We start from the raw sequence: 26,680 nt of genomic DNA on the forward strand, positions 1-26,680 counted from the left end.
ACATAACTAGATGGAATCTAATGATGTAGTGAGGCTCTGAAATCGTTTTAATACAATGTATTAAAGAAGTGTAGTAGGAATGCTAAGTAAGGGTAATAAAAGTTGTTAATACAAGTTATAATGGTTGAGTTTTAATCACGATCAGTTGCATTTGAATGTTGATAAGAGTAGCAATATCGGAGTTCCACTTTTTTGACACAGCAATAAATACCGTATGGTGTATGTACCAAACACAATAAACAACTGTTATTCTTGTTAAATGTATTGTGTGTTCTAAGGTTGTACATTTTAAGGTTGCTTATAATGTGTTACAATAACTTTAGACTGGATGTAGTGTTTTTAAAGTTTAGTACATTGGGTGCTCTCCTGTAGCGAATGATCTTACAATGTATTCCCCACAGAACTCTCACATCAGACCCTCTCCACCTCAACAGTCAGTTTCACAACCGTCCCCTCATTCCCAGCCTCCTCCCTCTCATACTTTAATGGTCCAGAATCAGGTGAGCTGACACCATCTAGTGCCCATAACCAGTTGTGTTTGTTGCATGATTAACATATGAAGTTGTGGATTCTTTATTTACTCCAAGAAAGATAGTAAATGCAATTGGGGCTGCCCAAAAATTTTCTTTAAAACATGTCACATTTATTCATTTAACAGTTTAGCTGTCCAGTTTAATTGACTCGGATTGTTTTGTTTTTTAAACTAAGGCATGAAAATGGCATTATAAAGCATGAATTAAAGCACATTTTTTAATAAAAAGAATCTAAAATGTTTTGGCAGGCTCTGATAGCCTTCTTCAGAATATTTGATTCAGAAACTTTTTAATTTATACTTTACAACTTTGTTTTTCTGTCATAGTTTGACAGATTTGAGTATGAAGAAGCCTATGTATAACATAGAAATTTGGCTGATATTTATTGTTAAGTATGTAATGCACTTTTGTGTTTCTTACAAAACAATTTAATTGTTATTTCTTAATAATGTAATAAAAGTTATAATTTCTGACAACCAATATTTACATTTCATGCCTTATAATATAAATATCACTATTCAAGTTCACTGATGGTACTAGAAGATAATTCTGTATAATTAATTCCTGAAAGATCTGTTACAATACTTTTCAAAGCACTTGATTTATGAAACAATTTTTATAACACTATTATTTTTTCCTATAGCCATTCATGTCACCGCGCTATCCAGCTCGGTCTGGAGTGAGGATGAGTCAACAAGTCGATTTCAGTGTAAGTCTTGTACTGTATAGATTTTCATTTTGATGTACCGATTACATTTGACTTACTTAAATCTGTGTGCTGCCAGTATTGTTCAATAAAGTTTTCAATAACTTATGATTTTTTTTCTCATATTGATATAAGTCCAAAGATCTGATTGTTTTTAGAGCATTCAGTTTTCATGTATCAGAAGCTAAAGAAAACTGGACTTAAGTCTTAGTTAGTCTAAGAATAATAGCTTTAAAAACTAAATAACAATTGTGAAGTCTGTCAGAGTTTAGTTACAATAATCAGAAAATTTATGAGAGGAATTATTAGAGCTAAGATGTAAATATATATAGTGTTCATTCAAAAAGTGTATAGAAAAAGTATTTGGATTTAAAGTGTCCTCAGAAGCATGAATCTTAGGACAAAAGATCAATTATCTGGTTAATGACAATGTATGTGTGTGTGAGGGAAGAATTGAATAATCATACTGATTTGTGTTGTTGGTTTTTATGAAGCAAATCTTTTGTAATTTATATAAAGTAACAGTACATAGCTCTTTGTTTTAATGTTTCAAAGTTAAAAAGAAATATTTGTTGTTTTTACATACTTCGTAGAACAGTGTTCAGTTACATTTTGGACTTGTAAGTTTTCCTTTTGTAGGCTCCTGGTAATGTTCCAGGACAACACATGATACCCAATAATATGGACCCAACAAGACCAGGTAGGAGAATAAAATGCAACAGATAAAATGTTTCTGTTGTTTTGTATTTTGGCATTGTTGATATTTTTCTGAGTTACTTACCTGATTATTTTCGTGTTTTTTTTTTTTGACTAAGGATTATTTAGAGTGTGAAATCAATGAAATGAAAACGCAAGGTATTTTAAGTCAGTTAGCTTTGTTGGTTATGAATATAGTTAGTCTTCTCAAACTGTTGTTAATTTCTTGTTATTACTAATTTTTATGAGATTGTTTAATTTTGTTTTTTATATACTAAGTGTTTATTGTGTTCAGTAAGCATGTGAAACTTTCAATACATAGTTTTTGTTTTACTTATTTTATTTTGAGGTACTTGTTTTAAAATCTTAATTTAGTTAATAATTGAGTAATTTATTTAGTATTGACACTTTACGTTTTACATCTTGTACAGCATTAACCTAAAACTACATGAGGTACTTACTATTTTACATTGAAACAGTTAAAATTCTGTTGTATTTATAAATGTATACACAACTGCTTAGATGTAAAAACCTTTTTCATATAGGAAATATTTACACGAAATATGTTGTTCCTTGAGAGATGTAACATTTAATCTTATAAGAGAGGATTGGAAAACCAAATGACAAATCTATCACATACAGTCTAGTTTTTCTTCTTCTTCTCAAAAATAAAATAAAGATTAATAGTGTTCTATTCCATTTGATCTTCAAAATGCTTTATCTTCTAATTTTATTTACATATGAAATATCAGAAACTTAAAAATAACAGAAGCCCACGAATAGTCTGTAAATATTACTTTTTTTTTTCTTTAATACTTGAATTTGTATAATATATACTAATGATTTCCTTCTCATTTTAATATGTTTGGTTTGTTTAATTATGTCTTAAAATGTTTTTAAGTCTTACCTATAATATTTCTCCCTTTCTTCCTTACTAACAGTTTTTTCTATTCATCCATCCACATTCTTGTTTATAGCTGATGGTGGAGAGTTTGTGAGCTGGCAAGGTAAACATTTTTTTAACTTGTGTTCCTTCAGATATCTGTCTACATCACTCACTTCTGCAGCCGTAAAATCTTTGTCTTACAGTATTACTTTTACAGATTGTGATTAATTAAGTCTACCACTTAGTTTTTTTTATCTGTCACCTTTTATGATCTTCTGTTTTACATTATATGGCCAACAGTTATAAAGCATAAAATTTGAGCACTGTTTATCATTCATCTTTGTCTCATCTTGTGTCTGACTAGATTGCTGATGTAGTATGTTGTTTAGAAAGTAAACTAATCAAAACAGAACTTAAATCACAGGTACATACTGATTGAGGAAAATTTCTTGTTTCTATACTATCAAAATGATAAAGTTTATATGTACTTTCATATGCAGACAAATATCGTCTGAAAAATCTGGTAAAAATAGTTGCATAATGGTAACTAGGTTAATTATATCTAGTATATTGTTCAAAAAAGTTCTTCAACTTTAGCAACAGAAGTATTAAAGCATTTGCCAAAAAAAAATACATGGGTAATCCAAAACTTTGAATACTTTAGTTAATTGGAATTAACTAAGATTAATTAACTTCAGATTGATTCATACTACTGTGAAGAGAAAACAATAAGAACATTTGATGTAGAAAAAGTAAGCTTAATATATGATCCCAAAATTATTAACATACCCATAATTGCATAAAATGAAGATAATTCAACTCTTGGATTATGTTGTATATTTTTATCAGCCTGCAATAATACAAAGATTTAATAAAACTACATACATGCTGTAGTTTTGGAGTGCTCATTCTGTAATTCCACACTCTTGTAATGTACATCATGAGAAGATAAGTCTCTTTGTCCAATTAGTGTGTAGTATAGGCATAAAAGAAAAAGAGAAATATCTAGATTTTTGATATTATAATATTGTCTTCACATTTAATCTGTAAACTTCATATTTCTTAAGTACTACCTCATATTTTTTTTATTTTCTAAACAATTTTAGTGATATTCATTTTTTTTTACTGAGTTAATATATAAAAATTTCTGATAGTATGTGTGTATTTCAAGCATAATAAAATATTAATTATTCAAAACCTTAACAGTATAAGTATTGCAACTTTCTTCATTAAATTTGGTTAACCTTAATGATTTAATATTTTCTTTATTGTATTTGTGTAGTAAAGCTTCATAATGATCTTCACCAGTAATTTTTCTTTCGTAACTTGAAATAAATCAGGTGTCACAGAACGTTAATCCATTTCTGAGGAATAGCTTTTCCTCATAAGAATGAGAATTTTCATTGTCTTGTTTTTTCCTTTTGTCTAAATATGTAAATGATATTTGGAGAATACTTCTTTACCATAACTGAAGGCGGTGGTGGGGAAATGAACAAGATTCAGTCGTAACATTAGCCTTAAAATTACTGATTAAGTCCAGATCACATCAGCTTTTTAAACATATTTTTCTTATTTATTGCTCGTGTGTCCATAAATCTGTTGATTATTGGTTAATAGTAGTGATCGTGATGAAACAAAATGGCTGTGATAAAAATCACCCATTTAAAGCCACCTTTAAAATTTGTGAATATTAACAGTGACTATTTCATAGTATTGGCTGAGCAAAACTAAAATATATTGTACTTATAAAGCCATCTAAATTGCTATTTACATTTTTATCAAGTGAATCAAAATTTCACTATTTCAACAAATTTTTATCTAAGTTAGTGACTCTTCCAGAAAAATTGAGGAACCTTATCATTCTAATTCTTTCACTGAACTCTTTCATCTGGGGGTCCCAGTGATTCCTTTTTTGTATTGAAAAGGATACTAGTATACTCATGCCCCATGCTTGGTATTGCTGGTGCACAAAAATATAGCTAATAGAAAGGAAACAAACAAGTATAATAAAAAAAAATTAATTTTATAAAGACAAGTAGGGATCAGTATATACACAACCTTACTCGGATTTCGCTCATACTTACCTAATTATGGTGATTTACCAAAATAGGGATAAAATTTTTCACATTTTTTTGTAGTTTTGACTTTCTTCTTTCAGTACTTTTGTAGCATTAAAACTTTTTGTATTACTATAGCTAGCTAGGTTACGTATATATCGACCCCTACTTCTCTATATAAAATTTTAGATTTTTTTATTATGTGTATTTGTTATAGGGTCCCTAATAATATGAGCCACACAAAAAATTTAAAATGTTATTGACATTGTATTTAATAATTCCACTATTTACTACTGAGTTTCCCTGTGAATTTTACTCTGTTGTTTAATTGGTTGTTTCACCTGGTTACTTTTGGTCAGTTCCTTGCACTGAGTGTTGTAACAGGACCGATACTATACCCCCCCCCCCAGTAGCACAGCGGTATGTCTGTAAACTTATAGTACAATAAACCAGGTCTCGATACCCGTTGTGGGCACAGCATAGATAGCCCATTGTGTAGCTTTATGCTTAACTACAAACAAACAAATACTATAAAATTACTCACCATGTTGGAATGTGTGGCTCTCACTGGTAGTGAAAAGTAAAAAAAAAACAAGTATATAATTTGAGGGTTAATAACTCTTTTTTTTTTTAAATATTGAAGAAAAAATTTTGAAAATTACTTTGGTTAAATTATCATACATTATAGTTTTGGTCATCTTTTGAGCATTTTGAGAAGTAATAACATTGAGAAATTACTTAAAAGTATATAATACAGGTACACCACCAATTTTCCGGCACCCTTGGTTTCAAAGCCTTGCCGGATTATTCGTTTTGCTGGTCCAACAGAGGTCACATAATAATAATTCAACAATACACCTCTGCCCCACTAATTATACCCCTTCAATGTCTCTAAAGCAACATGGACTGCTAGAAACTTAAAGAAAACAAATATTAAATGATTAATGAAATAAATTAGTACAGGTTTATTAGCACAGTATAAATGAAAAAAGTTTAATAATTACTGTACTTATAAAGAATGTTGCGGTAGTGCCACTTTCAAAATGGCAAATTTTAGAATTTTGCTGGAATTGTACAGCTAATCACAAAGGTCTGGAAGTTGAGGGCTGTCAGGATTACTGCTGTTTCATAGTTGACTGTGTCATCATGAAAAAATTCAAGTAATTTGATCCACTAGTTTAATATTTATAAGAAAATTTTCACGATAGTGATGTACCTACTTAAAATGTAAGTAGCCCATCCTGAAAGAGCGAGTGCCACACGCAATGCCATCTGTGGCCACCCAGTGAACTACTCTGGTGGTTGTGGGAATTTCAAGTGAGCTCACATAATTTTGCCTGGATTAAAGGAGGTGACAGAAAATCGATGGTGTATTGTAATTAAAAGTACTATTTTTTTCATTTCACAATTATCCCCCATTAAATTGTGTATAATATCTAAAGAAATGTTTCACTGTCCACTCTGTTATTGACAACTGCAAAATTTAAAATGTTTCAAACACTAAAATACATTGATTAGTCTGATTTTAGTATTATCTGGTTAGCAGTAAGTTTAAGGACCTTCGGTGCTACAATCTGGGGTTCGATTACCCACAATTGACAGAGTACAGTTAGCCCATTGTGTAGCTTTTTGCTACAGCAACAAGTGTTTTATTATTGTTTTTTTCTTTAACGCTTTAGTTGTTGAGTATATTTATTTATTATAAAAGTTACAGTCCTATTAACTTGGATCTTAAAAAATTAAAGAATTATCCACAATAGTATATTTTTGGTTTAAATTACTTTGTAGGGCAAGGCTAAAAGTATATTATTAAGTATCATCAGAATGATCTAGAAAGCTAATGAGATCTGTTGTCAAGTTTCCATTAAACACCTGTCTATTGGAATTCCTACCTATGTAGATGGAGAAATGTATTTCCTTCTTGGAAATTAACATTATCTTCAAAATATTTGTATCTCTTTTATAGGGCCACAAGGAATGAACCCAATGAATTCAAGAATAAACCCACAAAGAGGGCAACATCTTGGTCAAATGAATCCTGGTGTAAGTAATTGAGCAGTTTGAGCCACATGTGTTTGCTCTTTTACCACAGTAAATGCATGTTGAACCAGTTAGGAGTAACTTACATTGTTACAAAATGTATCTACTTCCATAGTAATGATTCATTCTTCCTACCTTTAAGTGTGTGATTGTGCTTTATTTGGTTATTATTATACATCATACTACTTCACCCTATATGCACAGATGGGGCAGAAGTGTGCATACTGTGACCTTTGACAGTATCATTCAACATGGTATTATGTATTTGATATCAGAGTTATCAGTTATTCATTTTACTCTACACTGCTGTCTAAGTGACAGTACATGGTAGAGGAGAATAAATACATTAAAAAGGGATACTGAAAAAAAATTGTAGATATGCCATTCATAGGTTCTAGGGGTTGTGTAAACTGTACAATGGACAAAGTATTTTTTATTCATCATGTGAATGTCACAGTGCAATCAGACAGGTGATGGTCTAAGTCAGACTGACATTGTCAGTTCACAGACATGTCTTGAATACAAAAGCTTTTGTAACAAAGGCTTTGTACTAAAAGTTTGCCACATTTTGTGCAGATACACATAGTGAATTCAGAATTATAGTCAACATTCCTTATCCACTATGGGGTTGGTCCAATTACCAACCCTGTTCACATTTCATTGATGTGGATTCCACTAATTGTTATATAATGTCAAGGCTGTTACTTTTGATAAAACAAGCAGTAAGTGTGGACATTTTTTTTCTGTTAATTATTTCAGGGCCTAATGTATATCATATAACTTATAAATATCATAATTTATGCAATACTGCCCTTAAAATGTTTTAACAATTTACGCTCTCATCCAAGATTAGTTTTATTAAACAGTCTTTAAATAATTGCCGATTGAAAAGTTATTATCCAATAAGATGAATGAATTGTCATTACAGTAGATGCAGAAGGAAAAGCTAAATCTTTAAAGCTTAATGAATCATGAAATATTGAAGTGACAATCTTGTAAATGTAAATTGTTGAGAATGTTTTACTAAAAGATTATTATTGTATGCCAACTAACCGTTTGAGTTTTTTTTTGTGTGAAGCAATATTATTTTACCTACTTTTGATACTGTTATCAAAGTTAGCACTGATAATTATGATGAAAGCCACATTAAAGAATGTGGTAGCAGTAGTTAAGAAAATAAATTATTATTTGATAAGCTTAACCATGAATGCAATGAAGTACATAAACCTGCTTTATTTGTATAAATTCTTATGACACTACTGTTAAAGGACTACAAAGTGTTTTGAAATAAACATGAATGTGTAGAAATTATTGATGTTCTTTAGGTGATAACCAAAACTTCATCATCTATTTAAAAAAAAAATATTTGTAATTTGTTTCTTTGTAACTTTGACAACACAATATTCATGACATCACCTTTTTATTTCAGAGTTATGGACCAATAAGACCATCAGGTGGAGCAGTGGGTCCTGGAGTTTCTCCACTGTCCATGTAAGTCAGGAATGCATTCATATATGAAGTTTTCATATGTTTAAAAGCAATGTTTCAGCATAGAGTATGTCTGTATTGCTTACTGAGAGCTCTGTATTCATAAAAACAAGAATTAACAGGTGTAATTTATGTCCTAAGATAGTTTCTCAGTTTGAGTTTTTTTGTTTGCTTTCACAAGGAATGCCTGTAACTTCTGTTGTTATAGATTGTAATTCAAACTAGTGTTAATCTTCTACTTATCTATATGTTTGTATAGATTAGAAAAATTGTCAAGTGATACCATTTAAATAAAGAAATAATACTGTTTACATAAATAATCAGGCTGTTGTGAGGTGCTTTTTCCATTCACTTAGCTTGACACTTACCATTTGTTAATATGGTTCTAAGATTTACACAGGAGAAACTTTGTAATCATTACTTTATATTATTACAGGTGTGTGTGTGTGCATGCATACATCAACCACTTCCACACTTTGTTTAAACAATATAACAAATTATGAAAAACTGAAGGTCTTAAAGTTGACCTGAAACATAAATATTGAAGCCATTCAAAAGAATTCAGTATTTGTTGTTTTTTTTCAAACTTGAACAAGTTGCATTTGGAAGAAATTACACTGTGTGCTCAAAGCTAAGAATTAATTTAGTGTCTATTTATTGATACTTAAGAATATTTTAGTAGCTTTTTTTTCCTGTGACTTACAAGATTTCTAGCTAAATAATCATTTTAATTTTATCGCTTCCTACCTAAAGGCAGGGGCCAGGAGGCAGACAATGGCAGCCAAATATGTCTACTGTAAGTAAGTTGTCAAAAAGATTTTTATACATGTGCCATAATTTTTAAATTAATTGTCTGAAAGAAGTGTATTTTCAACTGCACATATATTATCAAATACATGTAATACTAAAAATTCTGTTAGTGGTTTGAACTATTTAGTTTGGAGTAAAATTATTTAAATAGAGAGTGTTGTTATTGAAAAAAAAAGGTAATGTTTATTAATTCAGGCATTAATGTATAAACTAATATTTTTGGGTAACCACTGAACACACTATGAAAAAGTATGGTTTAAAAAATATGGTACTGATATACATATATTCTTTTAAATATTGGGAGTGGATTGACCCTGGTATGACAGTGGATTTTGGAGCTGGTGAGCTAGCTTTTTGTCCTTGTGAAACCACAAAATATTCTCTGCACATTAAGCTGTGGGGTCATTATAAGAGTGACAGACAATCCTTTAGTGTGGTTGGTAAGATGCTGCTGATTGGCTACCTTCCCTCTGATTAGTAGTTCAAAATTAGGGATAGTGGCCTTATTATTTTGCCATAAATACAAATACTTAAATGTTTTTTATTTTGTTTTTTACTTTTCAATTTAATCAATATAAGACTGAGTTTTTAAAAAATGAAAATGTTTTGAGTTTGTCTAATGTAGCTATAAACAATACCTAGTTTCCAGTGTCTTTCACTGTTTGAGGTCATAAAGTAATGTTTAACGTCAATGTCGCTTGTATTGTAACTAATTTTTACCATCTATAGAGAATTTATACATGAATTTTATGCAAAGTTGCTCACAATGGATTCTTAATTTTTAGATCAATTACTCCTCTGTTTCACCTGGAAGCCATTATGTAAGTATTTGTTACTGCTACAAAAATCATTGTTTTCACACACTTCTAAATAATATGGTACTTACTTTACCATTTTTTCGATTTTTTTCAAACCAAAGAGATGTTTTCCTCTCTCTGAGTCACATTTTAAGGCCAAGAATTATGCAGAGCAACAAGTCCAAATCCCACTTGACATCAGCATACACTTGTGAAAAACATATTTACATTGAATTTTAAACATACAAAGTAGAATTCATCCTTACAGGAATGTTTCAGTAAGGCAGCAACTGTGACACAGTTTATACCCAAACATACAATTTTGATTCCCTGTAAAGCATGTCTTTATATGAGAAAATGCTGTGAGTAGCAACTGTAATAAGTCACAGTTGAGTCACAGACATGTCAACTTTGATTTCCTATAGAACACATTTTGATACAAGGAAAAGTTCTGTGACACAGCTGAGTCCAAGAGATACCAACTTTGGTTCCTTATAAAGCACATCTTTATACGAAGAAGGGTTGTAACTTTGGCAATAGTGCGTACCTGAATTTTTTTTATATAGTGATTTAGATTTGTTTTCCAATGCTGTTATATTTTAATCTTCATTCTAAATAATTTTAAACACTTCAGTAATTCTTTTTCAGGAGAAGTTTATGTTTGGGTCTCACTTTGTAAAAATGTCTCTAAACTGGTGAGGAACTGCGGTTGGTTGAATTTTCTAAAACTATGATGCATTAGCTAAGCAAGTGAAAGATGAATTAATAATTTTCAAGTTTAGGAAACAATAGTATCACATTTTAAATTAAAGGATTGATTCTATGTCCTTTGGACATTCAAAAGTGAGGAGTGATGATATCATTGTGTGTCATTAATTTTGGTTGAATTCCATAATGTGTAAATCTTACAGTATTTATAGTTATACTGTTTTATGTTTTTAAAAATGGAACTTAACCAACTGTTACAATTGTTTGTAAAAAAAAATCTCTATCAAAAAATTTGAAAATATATAACCAGTATAGTACAGTAGTTTGACATAGTTGATTTGTATATTTAAGTAATTTAATACATAAGAGTATTTGTTATGCGTGTCATTTACTGATTTTCTTTTTTTTTTTGACTGTTCTTAAATAGGCAGTTGGCTCACAGGATCATGTAAAAATAAAAGTAGTTCAAATATCTTATACTCTTACAAAATAATTATTAGGCTCAATACTGAAAATCACTGAAACTCAGCTTCTTGTTTATAACAACTAACATACTTTTACACTTACATTAGTCATACTCAAGCTATAGAATGTATATCACAACAATTACACACACTAAATAGTAAATTAACAGGTTTTATGACTTCCAGAAATAGAACTTTCGTGCATGTTACATACCCTCCTATTCTGAATAGAACTAAACTTTAGCTTTCTTCACTGACCTTCACTATTAAAATTTAATGAGCTTATTTATAGAGAATAATTTTTGTTAAGAAATTTCTCTGATGACCTTATTAACATTAATTAATTACGAGAGTTACAAAACTGTAGACCAACCTGATCATGTAAACCAATGAAATAAGACTATATCAAAGAATGACACTATGCATAATGAACTATGAACCTTTAATGACAAAAACAGACAACACATGTTTACACAAGGCTGGATTAAGGTATGTGGAGGCCCTGAGGCAACTATCTTTATGGAGGCCCTTTCAAATATAAGAAATAAAAAAAATTTATTGTATTAAAAATAAACTTTCAAATATAAGAAATAAATATGTAAATTGAATATAGCAATATTCCTAAACATTGTTAACAAAATATTTGTGGGAACCTGATGCAGCTGCCTCATTTGCCTCATGGTTAATCCAGTACTGTGTTTACATAAAATATTAACTGGGAATTCCACTAAGTAATATGTGCATGTGTTTGCTTTGGATTTTAAAGCTATTTTCATATTATTTTTAAAGACATTATGATTAAGTTTGTTCTCCATCAAACAGGGTCCTCCATCCTCAGGGGCAGGTCCTCAGAGGTCAGGTACACCTATTATGCCCAGCCCTCAAGGTAGGCCATATCTTGACTTATTCCTCAAATGGACTTTAGATATCATTTACAATAGGTGTATAATAACTTTTTTTATGGGTTGAGCTTTGTAGTAGTTATAGTGTTTGTCATGTACAACTTAATGCATGTGACATTAATGATAAATCTGTGGTGGCCTTACGCTCTCCAAGTATGTTTTTTTTTAAGTGTATTACTGAACTTACTCAGTTTTGACGTTTGTATTCAAGACATATTTTTGTTAGTTATGTTTTCTCATATTTTAATGGATGTACTCAGTATGGTGTAATTTTGTAACTGGTGTATTTTTTTGGTAATGTAGGTTATTTGATTTTTAAGGTTTTTTTTATCAGTGTGTTTAAAGTGGGCCTAAAACAACACTTAAGATTGGTCGATCTCTAATCCAATCGAAGATATAGTTGTTACTGAGTATGACTGTTGTAGCACCAAGTATCAAGTCAAAATGTGCTTAGGTGTTTATACTCATACATGCTAATAGTAGTAATAATATTAAAATTGTGCATAATATATTCAAGGTGTGGTAATTGTTCACGAAATGCTGCTACTTTGTGTGGGTTAACTATCTACTTCTAGGTAAAACATATCAAATACTTAGCTCAGTGTTCATTTATTTTAGGATCATCTGGCCCTTTCTCTCCTGAAAACACAAGAATTAATGCTTCCAACTTGCGGCCAGGTGAAGACAGCATCATTTTTTTACTATTTGATCTTCAACATTCTCTAAAATGAAATTAAGTTCACATTAAGATTCTTTACTAGTTACTCTCTTATTTTCTCAATGAATTTGAATGTGGTACAAAGTATGAATAGTATTAATTAGCCACTCATTAACCCACAGTATGATTTTTATCTAATTAACCATTGAACTTTTTTTTTTTTAGGATCACTGGAGCAAATTTGTTGAAAAACTTTTACTTGCATGTGTTGTTGGGGTATTTCTATAATAATCACAACAAAAACTAATTTACATTGAACCTTTAAGGTAAAGGCAACTCCCCAGTGGCACAGAAGTAAGTCTGCAGACTTATAACACTAGAAACCAGATTTTGATACCTATTGTGGGCACAGCACAGGTAGCCTATTGCATAGCTTTGTACTTAACTATAAAGAAACAAAAATATACAAAGGCTCTGGAAAGAGAAGTAGGTTTTAATGCAGTTTTAAAACTCGTATCCTTAAATATTTGGTTATAATTATGTATTTGTTATGAGATTTGGTTTTGAGAATATAGAAATAATGTATGTTCAATAGTGTAGTATATTTTCATGTAATATGCAATATTTTAGAGTAGAGATATCCAAGGAGCATTTGCATGTGATGTAATACCTATAAATGCAGTTTAAAGTGGCTGTAGTATTACTTATGTATCATTTTAACGAGTAGATCAAGTATTCTTTTCATCCGATTGAAATGTATCATATACTCAGTGATCTTCCACTTGAAGTGAATGTATAAATTCAAGGTTAAAAAAAAAAGGGGGAAAGAATGAAAGAACAATTTTTAAATATTTGAGTGAAGTTAATGAAAGAATTATCAAATAGTCAGTCAAGAATGTTGTATAACACTTCTTCATTGTGGTCTTCTCTGTTGGTTTTTTGTTGTTGTTGTTGTTGTTTGGGCTGGATATGGCCCAAGGATTGACTTGTTCAGACTGTGAATTCATGGGTCATGGCCTGTTGCTGTGAAAATTCACTCTGTTCTGCACTTTGTTAAATCCCAATGTTCAATTAGAGTAGCCCAATTATTGGTTGTAGGTGCAGTTGACTGGCTACCTTCCCTTTAGTTTAGAAATATGGATGGCTATGGGATAAGTATCTCTCTGTGTAAACAGTCTATTTGTATGTATGAAAAATATTGCTTAGTACTGGTGCATGGTTTATTATTCAGCATTTTTAGTTAAAAACACTTCATTTGTATTACTTCATAATGACAGATTTTTTTTATCATAAAAAAGAAATTATAATAATGTTTATTTTTTTTTAAAACATGGATAGATCAATTATAGTAGTGGTTCCCAAACTGTGGTCCATGAGGTGTCCATAAGGAGAGCTTTAGCATCTGTAGAAATATTCTGTTTAAACCTGACACTGAACAAAGTAATATTTTCAATAAGAATTTTATTTATTTCAATATGTAGGACCACACAAAATTGTTTTTGCTTGAGATTTAAAAAACAAAACAAATTTTATTGAAAATAGGGTGCCTCAGAGTGGTTATTATTGAAATTTCTAATAAATCATCTGACAGAGGTTCTAAGGTCTTAAAACACTAAATTAATCCAAAATAAGGATATGAACATAGTTATAAGTATTTATGAAAACATAATGTTGTGTATTATCATTAATTTTTATATATTGTGAATTGTTTTACATTAGAAGTCTTTACAAGTTGTGTATTTTTATTGTAATTATTGTTACAAGGAAGTTACATATTGTTACATGGTGTCATTCATTGTTATACTGTATTGATAATGTAAACAAAGTTGTTCAAGAATAACACATTTCTTGTAACTAATAAGCTTGTTTATGGGAGATTAAAGTTACTATAAAATAAGTGCAAAAGTTATAGAATTTGAAATAAAGAGTTCAGTTTACAGACTGTTTGTGTTATTTATGTTTACATAGTGAGAATGAGAATAGGCCATTAAGAGGTAACACTTTTATCATTTGTGTGTTATTAGATTGAAGAAATCATTTTGGTAGTAAATGTATTTCTCATTGAAGTCTGATGTTTATTTATCAAATCCAAAAGAATTAGTCAAAGTCTGTTACTTCACAACATACTGGTGTATGGTTATTTAGATGTATTCTGTCAGAGATGTATCTGTATCATGTGAGGAAGAGAAAAATCTAGTGACTAGCCTTTGAAACTTATTGTTCAACAGATGTGACCACAAAGATATTGTCAAAAAATATCTGTACAACTATTTGTTCCCATACAAACAAGAAGACATGCAAAACTTCTCAAAATTGTGAAATAATTACATAAGAAGTGTAAAATATTTTATTGTTAATATAATAAATTATCAGATAGTTTTCTTTATTTAATGTAATCATATTTAGAGATAGTACATTTAGGGTCGTGTCTCTCACAAGCTATAAAATTACTGATCTTGAACATTGTTAATGTTTGAGTGCTTTTCAGCTTGTGAGGCAGGTTTTTTTTTTTACTGAACTGTTTTCAAATTTCATACACTGTGCAAAAAGTTACTCTTGTAATACTGTTAACCCTTATTCATTTAGTGCATACATTTGTTTTTATTTTTCTAGACTCTTCTAGTTCTGGTGGTGAGAGTATGTACACCATGATGAAGACAGTGCCTGGAGGAGCTATGTCAGGGGTAAGAATAAAACTGCTTTATGTTGTTACATGATTTTATTGGTGTATAGTTGATATCATTCTTGGTTACCTAAAAAGAAAATTGGGTCTGCTTCTTTGGAAGATGTTATTAGTGATTTCATTGGAAGGCTAAGATAAATATAACTTATTATTATTTCTGTGTTTTTTATTAATTGGTTATAAACCCTAATTTTATGAGTCAACTGCATTGCTAAAAGTGGATTTTACAACGTGCCCACATTTTAGAAGAATTCACAATAGTATAAAATTCATATCACCTCATAGCTATAGAATAAGAGTTTTGAACTGTAAGTTTGGTTTTGTGCCAAGTGTGAGAATATTCGATAAATCCTGGTTTCAACCACCTTTTCTTATAAAATTTTGGCAAAGGACTCAAAACAACAGTGTGGTGTAAACTTAGCCTGTGAAGGCTCTAGCCATGCTCCAGCACAGTAATCCACCAACCATTACCTGCAAGCATAAACACTTGAGGTGTGATGTGTGTATGACCACAGTGGGTTTTCTGTTGAGAAAAAGCTAGCAATAAAAAGAGAACACTTTCAAGAAGGAAAAGAACAATTGAAGTTTCAAGCTAAACACAAAGTTTCTTATGAAGAAATAATCCTGTTGCTACTTCTTCCTTTGCTGATAGGCAACAAACAGGATATTTTATACCTCTAGTCAGTGATTCTGTGTGACCTATTGACATGGAGTGAGCTTTTGGCTGGACATATGATACTTTATTGGAAAAGCTCCACTAAATACATACCTAAGGTAACTTGTCAAAGCATAGCAGTATTGATGATGAAAGTGGCACAATATGGTAAGTGCTTTGGAGTGTAACACGTTTAAATTCCCCAGAACAACTAGTGATAGGTTATCTGGAAAAGGGATAAGGTTTAAGCATGACACAAATGACAAGAAAGAGTTATACCAAACAAATAACAAGAAGAGTTATACCAAACTGTTAGGTAATCTTTAGCAGTGTGAAGTAGCTGCAAAGAAAAAAACTCATAAGTCATAAAAAAACTCCATGAAATGTCCAGAACTTTAAAGAGTTTTCCATGTCAAGTCACTCATTTAAGACCAGAAAGGAAGACTTTCTCGAGGTTGTAGACAAGTGAATGAATACCTGTACATTTTTTGAGATATGGTATCACTTGTCAATGTTAGATACCTTTCTTGGAGAACAAAAAAAATCTGTCTTCAGCCACAGCAAATGTCCCATTTCCATCACTCTGTCGAAGCCATCCACACTTAAGAATGTTTGAGCTGTATAAAGTGTGAGGTGAATCAGAGAATAAAACACCTTTACAATAGTCTTTTGTTTTTCAGATTGTCAATGAATGAAACTATCCAGTTTCACAGGCAGTAAACTGTTTGTCTGGCAGACTCCTGAAAAACACAGTAGATAATTTACTTTGGTTTATCCACAGCAAGGTGCCTTCCAGACTGTTATTTTTTGAAGTACATTTGAAATCCAAGGATGATTGTGCACTGCATTGCAAAAGGGATTAACTTCTCATACCATTGCAATATTACAAACAAGAACACACAGACTGATTGTTACAAAGCTTCAAGCTGTCCATGATGAGCTGAAAGATTCTTGTGAATACATAAACAGGCAAAGTGCTTCCACTGGATGTTTTCTACCTGGATGGATCGCACTTGACATATTCAGTAATATCACAAAGTGCTTCCCCTGGATGTTTTTGCTTGGGTGGACTGCACTTGTTGATCTCTAAGTAACTTATGTACAAGATATGAAACAAACAATTTTATGTAAACCGCTTCCACTGGATGTTTTCTGTCCAGATAGAACGCACTTGTCATACTACATCATGTCACAAGGTGCTTCCCCTTTGTTGATCACACAACCTGTTATGTATGAAACAAAAAATACTATGCAAGGTGCTTCCACTGGATATTTTCTGCCCAGATGGACCGCACTTGACATAATCCGACGTATACCAAGGTGCTACTCTCAGATGTTTTTCCCAGGCTGACCATGCATGACTGTCTTAATATAAATCCAAGGTGCTTCCCCTGGATGTTTTTTTGCCTGGGCAGACCATACTTGTTCTATTCATATACAGTTATGGTCCTTTAGCCCCAGCCACGTATTCTTATATCTGATTCCAGGCACCTTCTTCAAATCTGACTATGATTGTGTCATGTGCTCATGTTTGTTACATATGTGGACATCTTACGTACTATCTGTTGTACATGGGCAGAATCTGTATTACATGACATGGTGCCTGTCTATTAAATTTCACCCTATGTGTCTTACTTTGTTTTTTACTGGGTGAAGAGCATACATGTTCCAGAAGTAGTGCTATACCCCACAGGTGTGCCTCATTTTATAGTTGTGGCACACCTGTTTTTTCACCTCTAATCACCCACTTCCCCACTGATAATCATGCCGGTGTTTCTGGTTTGTATCTGTCAATTCTCAAAAGTGAGGATTGTGCTGCAATGGTAAAGGGAGCTACCTGTGCTAGTATATGTGGAGCAGTATGATTGGTGGAGGGTAGTCACATGATCAGCACATGTTGCTGCAATGGCACAAAAATTAAGGGGGGTATAAAAGACTGATGCATTGTTGAAAAATTTTAGCAATGATTAGAGAGTATTGTCTGTATTGTCCTGACATAGATCAGGACTTAGAATTGTAGGTTTTATTAACTAAGAGCTTGAGCAGTATGTGAAACTGTATCATTGGTTGGAAGAAAAAATATTTTGCCACAGATGAAAATGAAACTAATTTCAGAATACTGTAATTCTGGTCTAAGAGATCTCAAACTTAACCCCAATTGGGCTAGTAAAAAAAATTAAGCCAGTCTTCTTTTGAATTAGACATATACTTGTTAAATATCAAAGTTGGTCTTATAATTTCAGACACTTAAACATAGAAATGTATTTTATTGATATCTTTATTGTTAAAAATGTTTACAGTCCAAAGTGAAATTGATATATATATATATATGTATGTATTATTTTCAATTTAAAACCATGTCCTAGTATGCACAGTTTTGTTATTTAGTGATTTTCTCTTTTTATGTGTTTGTAAATTCTTTAAGAAAATATTTTTTATGGACTTAAATAGTTCCCACTTGGACCAGGACCAGATGGTCACATTGGACCAGACATGGGGACATCTGTTATGAATGGAATGTCCTCAACAGGTATAATCATGTCTGTTTGAAAGCTGTGTACGTCTTGTCATTCTAATTGGAAAGGGGTATATTTCATTTACAATAACACTGAAAATTGCCTTAATATTTTATATTACTTACTGTCGTGTATACATTCAACAGATTTTTACTTTCTTCTATAGAACTGGATTTAAACTTATGGGATTTTATTATTAATATATCATCAATAGAAATTATGATATTGAAACTTTTATGTGAAATATGAGAGAGAGAAAAAAAAAGAAAAATAACTTACATTTCTATCAGCTTTTAATAGAATATTTTCATCTGTATTGTCCTGACGTAGATCAGTACTTAGATTTGTAGGTTTTATTAACTAAGAGCTTGAGCAATATGTGAAACTGTGGATGATATATCTATCAGTATATACATGTATTTATAGTTAAAAAAAAATGAGGATATTGATATTTGTTTCTTTCTTTTAGTGAATTGTGTGTATGTATACATATATAATATACGTGTTCATTTAATGTTTTATTTGTAATTTTAATCACATAACTATTCACCTGCTACCTCATATGGTACAAGCTTTCGTAAACACTCATTAAATTTGAACATTTTTTTAGTTTACTTATTATAAAGATGATTTTCCAAGAGCCTTAATGAACTGATGTAAATATTTAATACAGGTTTCATTAGCTGATTTTAATTTATGGGCCGTATTTTCATTCTGTCTGACATTTCTCTTTATACTTACATTTTTGTGTAGGTGAAAGTTTAGATGGTATGAAGAACTCACCCATCAATGGTCCTGGTACACCTAGAGAAGATGGGCCTCCTATGGGAGAATATGGTATTTCAGGGTATGGACAAGAAAATGTAAGTAGCTCATTATAGTTGAGTACTCATTGCAGACACTCAAGCTAACTTGTACTTCCTCGGCTCTTTCTTGTTCTTTGTGTTGTTTTATGTGTTCAAATTGCTAGAACTGTTGTATATGTACTCTCTCTCTCTTCAAAGAATGTAGTTAGTTCCATCCAATTTGTTCTCCAGCCATTTATTTTTATATTCTTGGGCTACAGATACCAGGGGATACATCGGGAATTGACATGCAATGCCATTTACAGGCTTGTAGCAGTCATCAAGTTCACCCGTGTGAAATTTAAGTGCAGGATAAGCTTCAGGTATGTCTTTAAAATGTTGTCATTGTGCTCCACTGTTAATTCTACTGAATGTGTACACTACCTTTAATAGTTCTATAGTGACCTGAAACTGTAGCGACTTTACACTCCTCTTTTTGTTTTCAGTTTCATTCCATAATAATCTCCCTTTGTTGTTTATTCCTTATTATTTACTTAGAAATGTCTCAGAATGTACTGACTCAAAACATCTAATCTTTGTAATCTTTGACTGTTTTCCATATCTATTCAAGTTTTAGAAGCATGTTTGTAGTTCTCCTTTTCTACCTAATATTATTGAAAACAAAAGGTTTATGAGTGCACATATGCTTAAAGAATGTTACAATTCCATTGCCATCCAAAGAATTAGCTGTTCTCACTTTAAGCCTTTTTAGAACAAAATAGGCTTGGCCCTGACCCATTTTAGGTCGACATAGCATTAAGTGAGAAGAACCTGTTAGGTAATGCAGTATGGCATTTCATTAATGCAAATATACTAAAATAATGACTTGGCTGGCTTCTAGAAATGTTGAAGCAGAATCTCTTCTTAGAACTACACTTAAATTTTGTGTAAAAACAACTCGTATGCTCACTATATTATACATATTTCAGGCTACGTTTCTTTACAGAACTTACATTGGTGGTTGGTATCAAAAGAGAGGGAAATATTTGAACCTTAATGTCAGTTTCAAACTCTTTATGTATCTTATATACTGGACTACTTATTTCTAATTCATTTATTCCATATGTACATTATAAACCTTTGTGTTTGCACTTAAAAGCTGATACACAAGTTTTTTCCCATTTATTTACACACTCACACTTGCCTTTTTTTTCCAGTTTAACAGTTATGTCCAAAGCTACATTTTACTGCCTCTAATTAGAGTAATAATTTTAACAGATGTTGTAGTTACTGCTATAATCTCCCCTGCTTGTTTATCATATAATTTTTTACTATATTTCAGCACTTTAATCTGTTTCCACAAGTCCAGCACTGTGGATCAACACATGCCTAAATGTGTGATTTTAGTCAAAATTTGTATAATTAATAAATCTGTATGCTTGAGGTTTTTAATATTTCTACAGGATCAGAATGAATTTGCAACAGTATTAAAAATCAAAGAAACCATGTGAAAAGAAGTTAAGAGATTTGAAAAAATACTCCATTAGAACAGCCAGAATATTACCTACAGTGATTAAAAGAATATGAACAAAAAAACAGGTAATCCAGAAAGGATTCGACACTATCAGGACGAGCTATGATTGTTTTCAACTGAAAAACCTTCTGTCTACTCACCCTTGGCTTGTTATTTCATACTAAATGAGAGTATAGATATGTTAAAATGTTGAAGATTGATATCAAAGTTTATTGATGGTTTGCAGTTAAATATTGTCTGGTATTGTACAAATTTAAGGTTCAAACTACTAATGTTAAAATGTTTTTATTTTTTTTTGTATTGAAATTTTTATGGGATCAGACACCTTTCTAATACAAATTTATTACTTGTAGAAATAGTGATTATCTTTACCAAAGAATTAGATAAAGGGGTGAACTTATTTGAACTCTGAAAGAACTGTACATTGAACAACATTATATCAGATGGATGTCTCTTGGAACTTGAGAAGTTTCATAAGCCTCTGTCAAAGTTTCATCTCTGTGTCAGTATTTTCTCTCTTTTTCTCCCTTTTGTCACTGCTCATTTGTCATCAACCTCATTGTCATCACCTTGGCTGTGCTCTGAATATTGATCCCAAGCAGACTATTATCACCACTCATTTTATCATCAACTTTGTGGTCATCATATCAACTGTGTTCTGGACATTGAATCCAAGGAAATTGTGAAGGGACTCTTAAAGCCAGAAAAGAGAAAAAGACAGTTGTTAGTAAGCCAAGAATATTAAAGTTAATTATTATTATGACTGTGAATCATATATTTTGTTTCTTTCCATAGGTCAGTTTTTTCCTCATTGTCTTTGTGAATTTCTTCCCTTTAAAGCATTCCATTGAACAAAATATTAAGAAGAGGATTCGTTGTTTGTGATGAAACAGAAATGATTAAGCAGTACAAAATTTATTAGGGTATTTTTTCTTGTTCTGACAACAGATTAGATGAAACATAGTAACAAGTTGCTGTATGGCATAGAGCAAAAAAAGTATTGGAATATGCCATTAAAAAAAAGTTTCATAAAATATGAGGTTTTTGAAGTAGTCGCAGGTTATATTGCCAGTGATAGTTAAATTATATATAACTACTTTTGTACCAGTCACAAGTAAATTTTCCAGAGTGCATATGAGGAGTTGCATTAGGAGTTCCAAGTTAGTCAGCACTGTATCAGTAATAGTTATAGATTTTGTTGTTGAACCAACCAAAATGTTAAAGAGTGAGGTGTGTAATTGATGTACTACTGTTTATTTAGTGTGGAGAATACAATAAAAAGAGACAAACTTGTTAAAAACAAATGTTTGCTGATAATTATTGGTCATTTGTACTTGTTGAAAGATGTTAATCAGATCAAATTTTAATAAAGTAATTTATTGAAATATTTCATTAATTTAGTCTTGAACATTTTCAATAAACTAAATGTTATGAAGTCAGTGAACATTTACATATTTGATTAGAACACAACCATGGAAAACTTAATCAACTAGTCACAGTTTTTATTAAGAAAAAAAAATTATGTAAAAATTCTCAACTAATTATGTTTGTTTGCCCTGGGTTACCTTTCAGTGTAAGTTTAAATTGAGATTACTCTTACAGTTTGTATGTATATATATGTATTTATTTATCTACAAAACCAGCGCGGGTGAGGTGAAATTTAGCTTTTTTCCATATTGTCTTGATTAACTTATGAGTCAATATGTATATTATTTATTTGCTGTATTTAAGACATTGGTGACTATTCTGTTGTGTATCTTGGTTAATTGAAATTTATAATCCTTTTCGACAATGAAAGTTGCGATGTGTAAAAGTAAGCTTGGTTTTGTCTACAAAACGCTATATTTATTACAGCTGCTGTCAGGTAAATCATCACAAACGTCAGAAGCTAGAATAGAAACATTTCTGTTGCTTGGAAGTGGTATTAGTTTTATTAAGTGATGTAAATTGTTACTATGATAAACACAAAGACAGGAAGTTGTCAATTTTCGGGTGCGGGATGAATGTGAAGCTGTTACGTGAAAATTTAAAAGATTAACTCAGACTCAACTGTTGCTTTTATAAGAAACGCATGTGTGCATCTTCCTATTTGACCTAAAGCGTTCTGATAAATTCAAGTTGTTGTTTTTTATACTTATTTTATAACCAGTTTTGTTGTTAAAATTAGTCTTAGGTTTATCTGCTGTCGTTGTTTTCAGTTTTTGTAGCTTCAACTTTACTAAGTGGTGTGACAATCTGTAAAGCCAACCTTTGAGTAGACTGATTCATTAAATTATTTATTTCAGTGATTTGTGTGTTGTATCTATTTCTCCTTGTATGGTTATTTGTTTATTTTACAGGGAATTTAAGAAACGCTGTAGTTATCTGTATGTAAGGAAAAGCTAAAGTACTGATAATAAGAAATACCAGCAGCCTAAAGAAGACGGAAACAGTCGGAGAGAACAAGCGTGCAGGTAACGAAGAAAATAGCCCCCAGTGAGACAGCGGCATGTCTGCGGACGCTAGAAACCGGATTTCGATACCCGTGGTGGGCAGAGCACAGATAGCCCATTGTGTAGCTTTGTGCTTAATTACAAAACAAAACAAACAAACGAAGAAAATAAAGAACGAAAGCAGCCGTAACAGCTGCTCGTAGGTTATACATTCAGTCATGTTTATGTGTCTGTGTTCATCAAACGCAAGATGATCACTCTTGATTAAAGTATGGCAGTTTTAAATTTTAAGTAAAGATTAATTATATTTTTAATTTTGAACCAGTTTTCAGATAATAAAACGGGAACAACTTATGACGATTAAATACAAACCAAAACTAGAGGGTCACTCAGTAGAGCGCATGCCTCCGCCACGCAACGTTGATCATATTCGGCTCTCAAAAACGGACACGGGCCATTTTTGGCAGGACAGTGAAGAATAATATTCTACATAATCCACCAATTTTCATCAAAATCCGATCATTTTTGACTGAGTTATAGAGCAAATTTAACGTGAAAAATCGGTTTCCATGTTGACAGATAGGGATTATTTGGATTTTCTTGACCTTGCTGTGACCTTGACCTCCAACAAACTAATCACTTCTAAGTTGAGTCATATACCAACTTTCGTCCAAATCCATTCGGCCATTTTTGAGAAATCTTGCTGACAAATACACACAAACCCGGGTGAAAACATAACCTCCGTCCACCTTCGGTTGTTGAGGTAATTATGGGATATACCTACCGAAAGAGTAAAAACATGCAAATCATGAAGTAGTGGGCGTTAGGTTAAACAAATATAACTTATTAAATACTACTTGTAGAAATACTCTAGTTCTTCGGGTTAACAAAGATGATATATAACCAACCTTCTGGCAATAGAAGCTGGAAATTGGATAAAAACGTACGAGGCAATAATATTATCCAGACGTGGCAATTCGCGAATAAAGTAACGTGTAAACAAGTTGGTTGTAACGGACTTCTATCAATTATCTTACAAACAACGTCGGTTGATTCATGAACATCTTACCTCGAAATGGAGTGGCCGAGCATGGCCAGGTGGTTAGGGTGGTCGACTCGCAATCTGCGGGTCGTGGGTTGGAATCCCCGTCACACCAAACGTGCTTTCAGATAGCCCTCGTGTTGCTTTGCGCGAAAATTAAAAAAAACAACAACAACGAAATGGAGTAATTGTCAAATCTATTAAGGGTAATGAACAAAGATTCGTTATAAGCAGGATTTCAGAAAACACCTATTTACCGAAGAAAAACTGTTTCAGTTCTTCACTTTTAAGAGGAAATATTTAAACAGTTTCAGGTAGTTTTTTGTGTATTAAATGCTTGGTTTCTAAATAATTATTAAATTGTACATCACAAAATATATCGAGAAAAACAAAATTATTCTATATTCAATCTTAACGAAATGTTTGCTTATCATCTAGGAAACTCAACTTTAAGTTGTAAGGTAGGTCAGTACACTTTAGACAGAGCATGCAGAAATGTAGCAAACGGGTGATAAAAAAAAGCATATATTTCCGGTATATCTGTTTTTACCAATGTAAGAAAGTACAGAAAAAATAGTAATTTATTGCAATCATATCTCTAAACATGACTGCACTAAATATCTTAGTCATGGGATTTCACTGCTCATCATGACTTTAAAAAACTAAAAACGAAACCTCAAACATTGCAAACCTCATTTACAATTACCCGATTCTTGGAAATACCAGAGGGTGCGTTAGTATGATGAGCGATCAGATAGTTCGCGAACGAACCACCAGAGGGTGATGTAGATAAATTTTATAGCAACAATCACTCTTGAAATTAATATTTGATGTAATGTACATAACGTTGTGTTTATAGTTATCAGTGCTGAAAAGTTTTTAATCGTAATAGAGCCAGGTGGTTAGGGCTCAACTCGTAATCTGCAGGTTCGAATCCCCGTCGCACCAAACCTGCTCGCCCTTTCAGCCTTGGGGACTTTGTAATGTGATGGTCAGACCCACTATTCGTTGGCAATAGGGTGGATGGTGATGACTAGCTGCTTTCCCTCTAGTCTTACACTGCTAAATTAGAGACGGCTAGCGCAGATAGCCCTCGTGTAGCTTTGCGCGAAATTCATAAACCAAACCTCATCACAATTACAGTTTCGCTTTATAAGTAAAATATTAAATCTGCTATTTTAATCTAGTTCATATCAACTTTATAGTTTTCACTTATATAATTAATTGTGTACATTTTATAAAGGCTGATGGTGTTACTAGGCGTATTATGTGTGTTTTACAAAGGCGGATAGTGTTATTATAATTCCATGGGTATGTTTACTGACTTCAACTCGTCTCAACTTATGTTTATAGTTTTCAGTTATATATTTAACTGTATTATATATGTTTTACAAAGGTGGATTGTGTTAGTAAGGTTAGTGCTGCTAGGACTGATGGTGTTTCTATAAAGGGGTAGTTCAATAGGATGATGAGCTCATTGTAGGGTGGCTGAACATGTCTCAGCATGTGAATACGTCATCAATATCTAGATTTAATTATATGTCCTAAAAGGTTGGGTCGCAGGTTCGAATCCCCGTCCCACTAAACATGCTCGCGTGGGGCGTTATAACGTCATGGTCAATCCCACTATTCGTTGGTAAAAGAGTAACCCAACAGTTGGCGGTGGGTGGTGATGACTAGCTGCCTTCTCTCTAGTCTTTAATTGCTAAATTAGGGACAGCTAGTGCAGATAGCCCTTGTGTAGCAAACTTCAAAAGAAACCAAACCTAAAAGGCTCCAAGTAAAACCATTATTTTAACGAAACAACTAATATAACATACTTTTGATCACAATGCCATCTTAATTTGTCTATTATTTGAACGAGGCAAATATTATAACCAATAAATTACTTTTCATACTTATACAATTATCTGTCATGAAAGGATTTTATCATACCTATTATTTCGTTTTCTTTATGATTTAATACACATTTAATGTACTGTAGTATAGTTTTTGCTTCTATATTTAATTTGGAAAATATACTTTTTACAATTATCGTCCTGAAAAGGATACTTATTCAAATCTCTAAATAATATACAATAATTTAACATACAAGCTTAGTATTTTACTTTATAAGTATACAAATCTTGTATATATTACGAACCGTGGTGTCTGTATGACCGTTCGTCTGTCTCCCATTTGAAAATCTGTGCATGCAGGCAAAGCTCAACATTCACTTTTGAAATGACGGGAGAATAGGCATGAATAATAATGATGCCAAATTTTATTTCACAAGCAGGATATTCTAC

The 26,680-nt window shown here is 31.8% G+C and overlaps 1 protein-coding gene across 10 annotated transcripts in view; it reads left to right on the forward strand.

Moving 5' to 3' along the window:
• LOC106470852 (single-stranded DNA-binding protein 3-like) overlaps positions 1-23,369 on the forward strand; it is a 66,672-nt gene extending 43,303 nt beyond the window's left edge. For 2 of the 10 annotated variants that reach the window (XM_022399484.1, XM_022399493.1), the window contains exons 7-20: positions 402-500; positions 1,177-1,242; positions 1,879-1,939; positions 2,877-2,942; positions 6,845-6,921; positions 8,348-8,409; positions 9,160-9,202; positions 10,002-10,037; positions 12,008-12,071; positions 12,706-12,765; positions 15,359-15,429; positions 18,535-18,613; positions 19,353-19,462; positions 19,666-23,206. In XM_022399484.1, coding sequence (XP_022255192.1) covers positions 402-500; positions 1,177-1,242; positions 1,879-1,939; positions 2,877-2,942; positions 6,845-6,921; positions 8,348-8,409; positions 9,160-9,202; positions 10,002-10,037; positions 12,008-12,071; positions 12,706-12,765; positions 15,359-15,429; positions 18,535-18,613; positions 19,353-19,462; positions 19,666-19,749 — 978 coding nt within the window. In that variant the 3' untranslated portion in view covers positions 19,750-23,206. Of the gene's footprint in view, positions 1-401; positions 501-1,176; positions 1,243-1,878; positions 1,940-2,876; positions 2,943-6,844; positions 6,922-8,347; positions 8,410-9,159; positions 9,203-10,001; positions 10,038-12,007; positions 12,072-12,705; positions 12,766-15,358; positions 15,430-18,534; positions 18,614-19,352; positions 19,463-19,665; positions 23,207-23,257 lie in introns of those variants that run through there. The other 8 variants (XM_022399488.1, XM_022399485.1, XM_022399486.1 and 5 more) reach the window with 8 other exon arrangements.
• The last annotated feature ends 3,311 nt before the right edge of the window (positions 23,370-26,680 follow it).

Source organism: Limulus polyphemus, unplaced genomic scaffold, assembly GCF_000517525.1.
Source record: "Limulus polyphemus unplaced genomic scaffold, Limulus_polyphemus-2.1.2 Scaffold4250, whole genome shotgun sequence".
Taxonomy (NCBI): domain Eukaryota; kingdom Metazoa; phylum Arthropoda; class Merostomata; order Xiphosura; family Limulidae; genus Limulus; species Limulus polyphemus.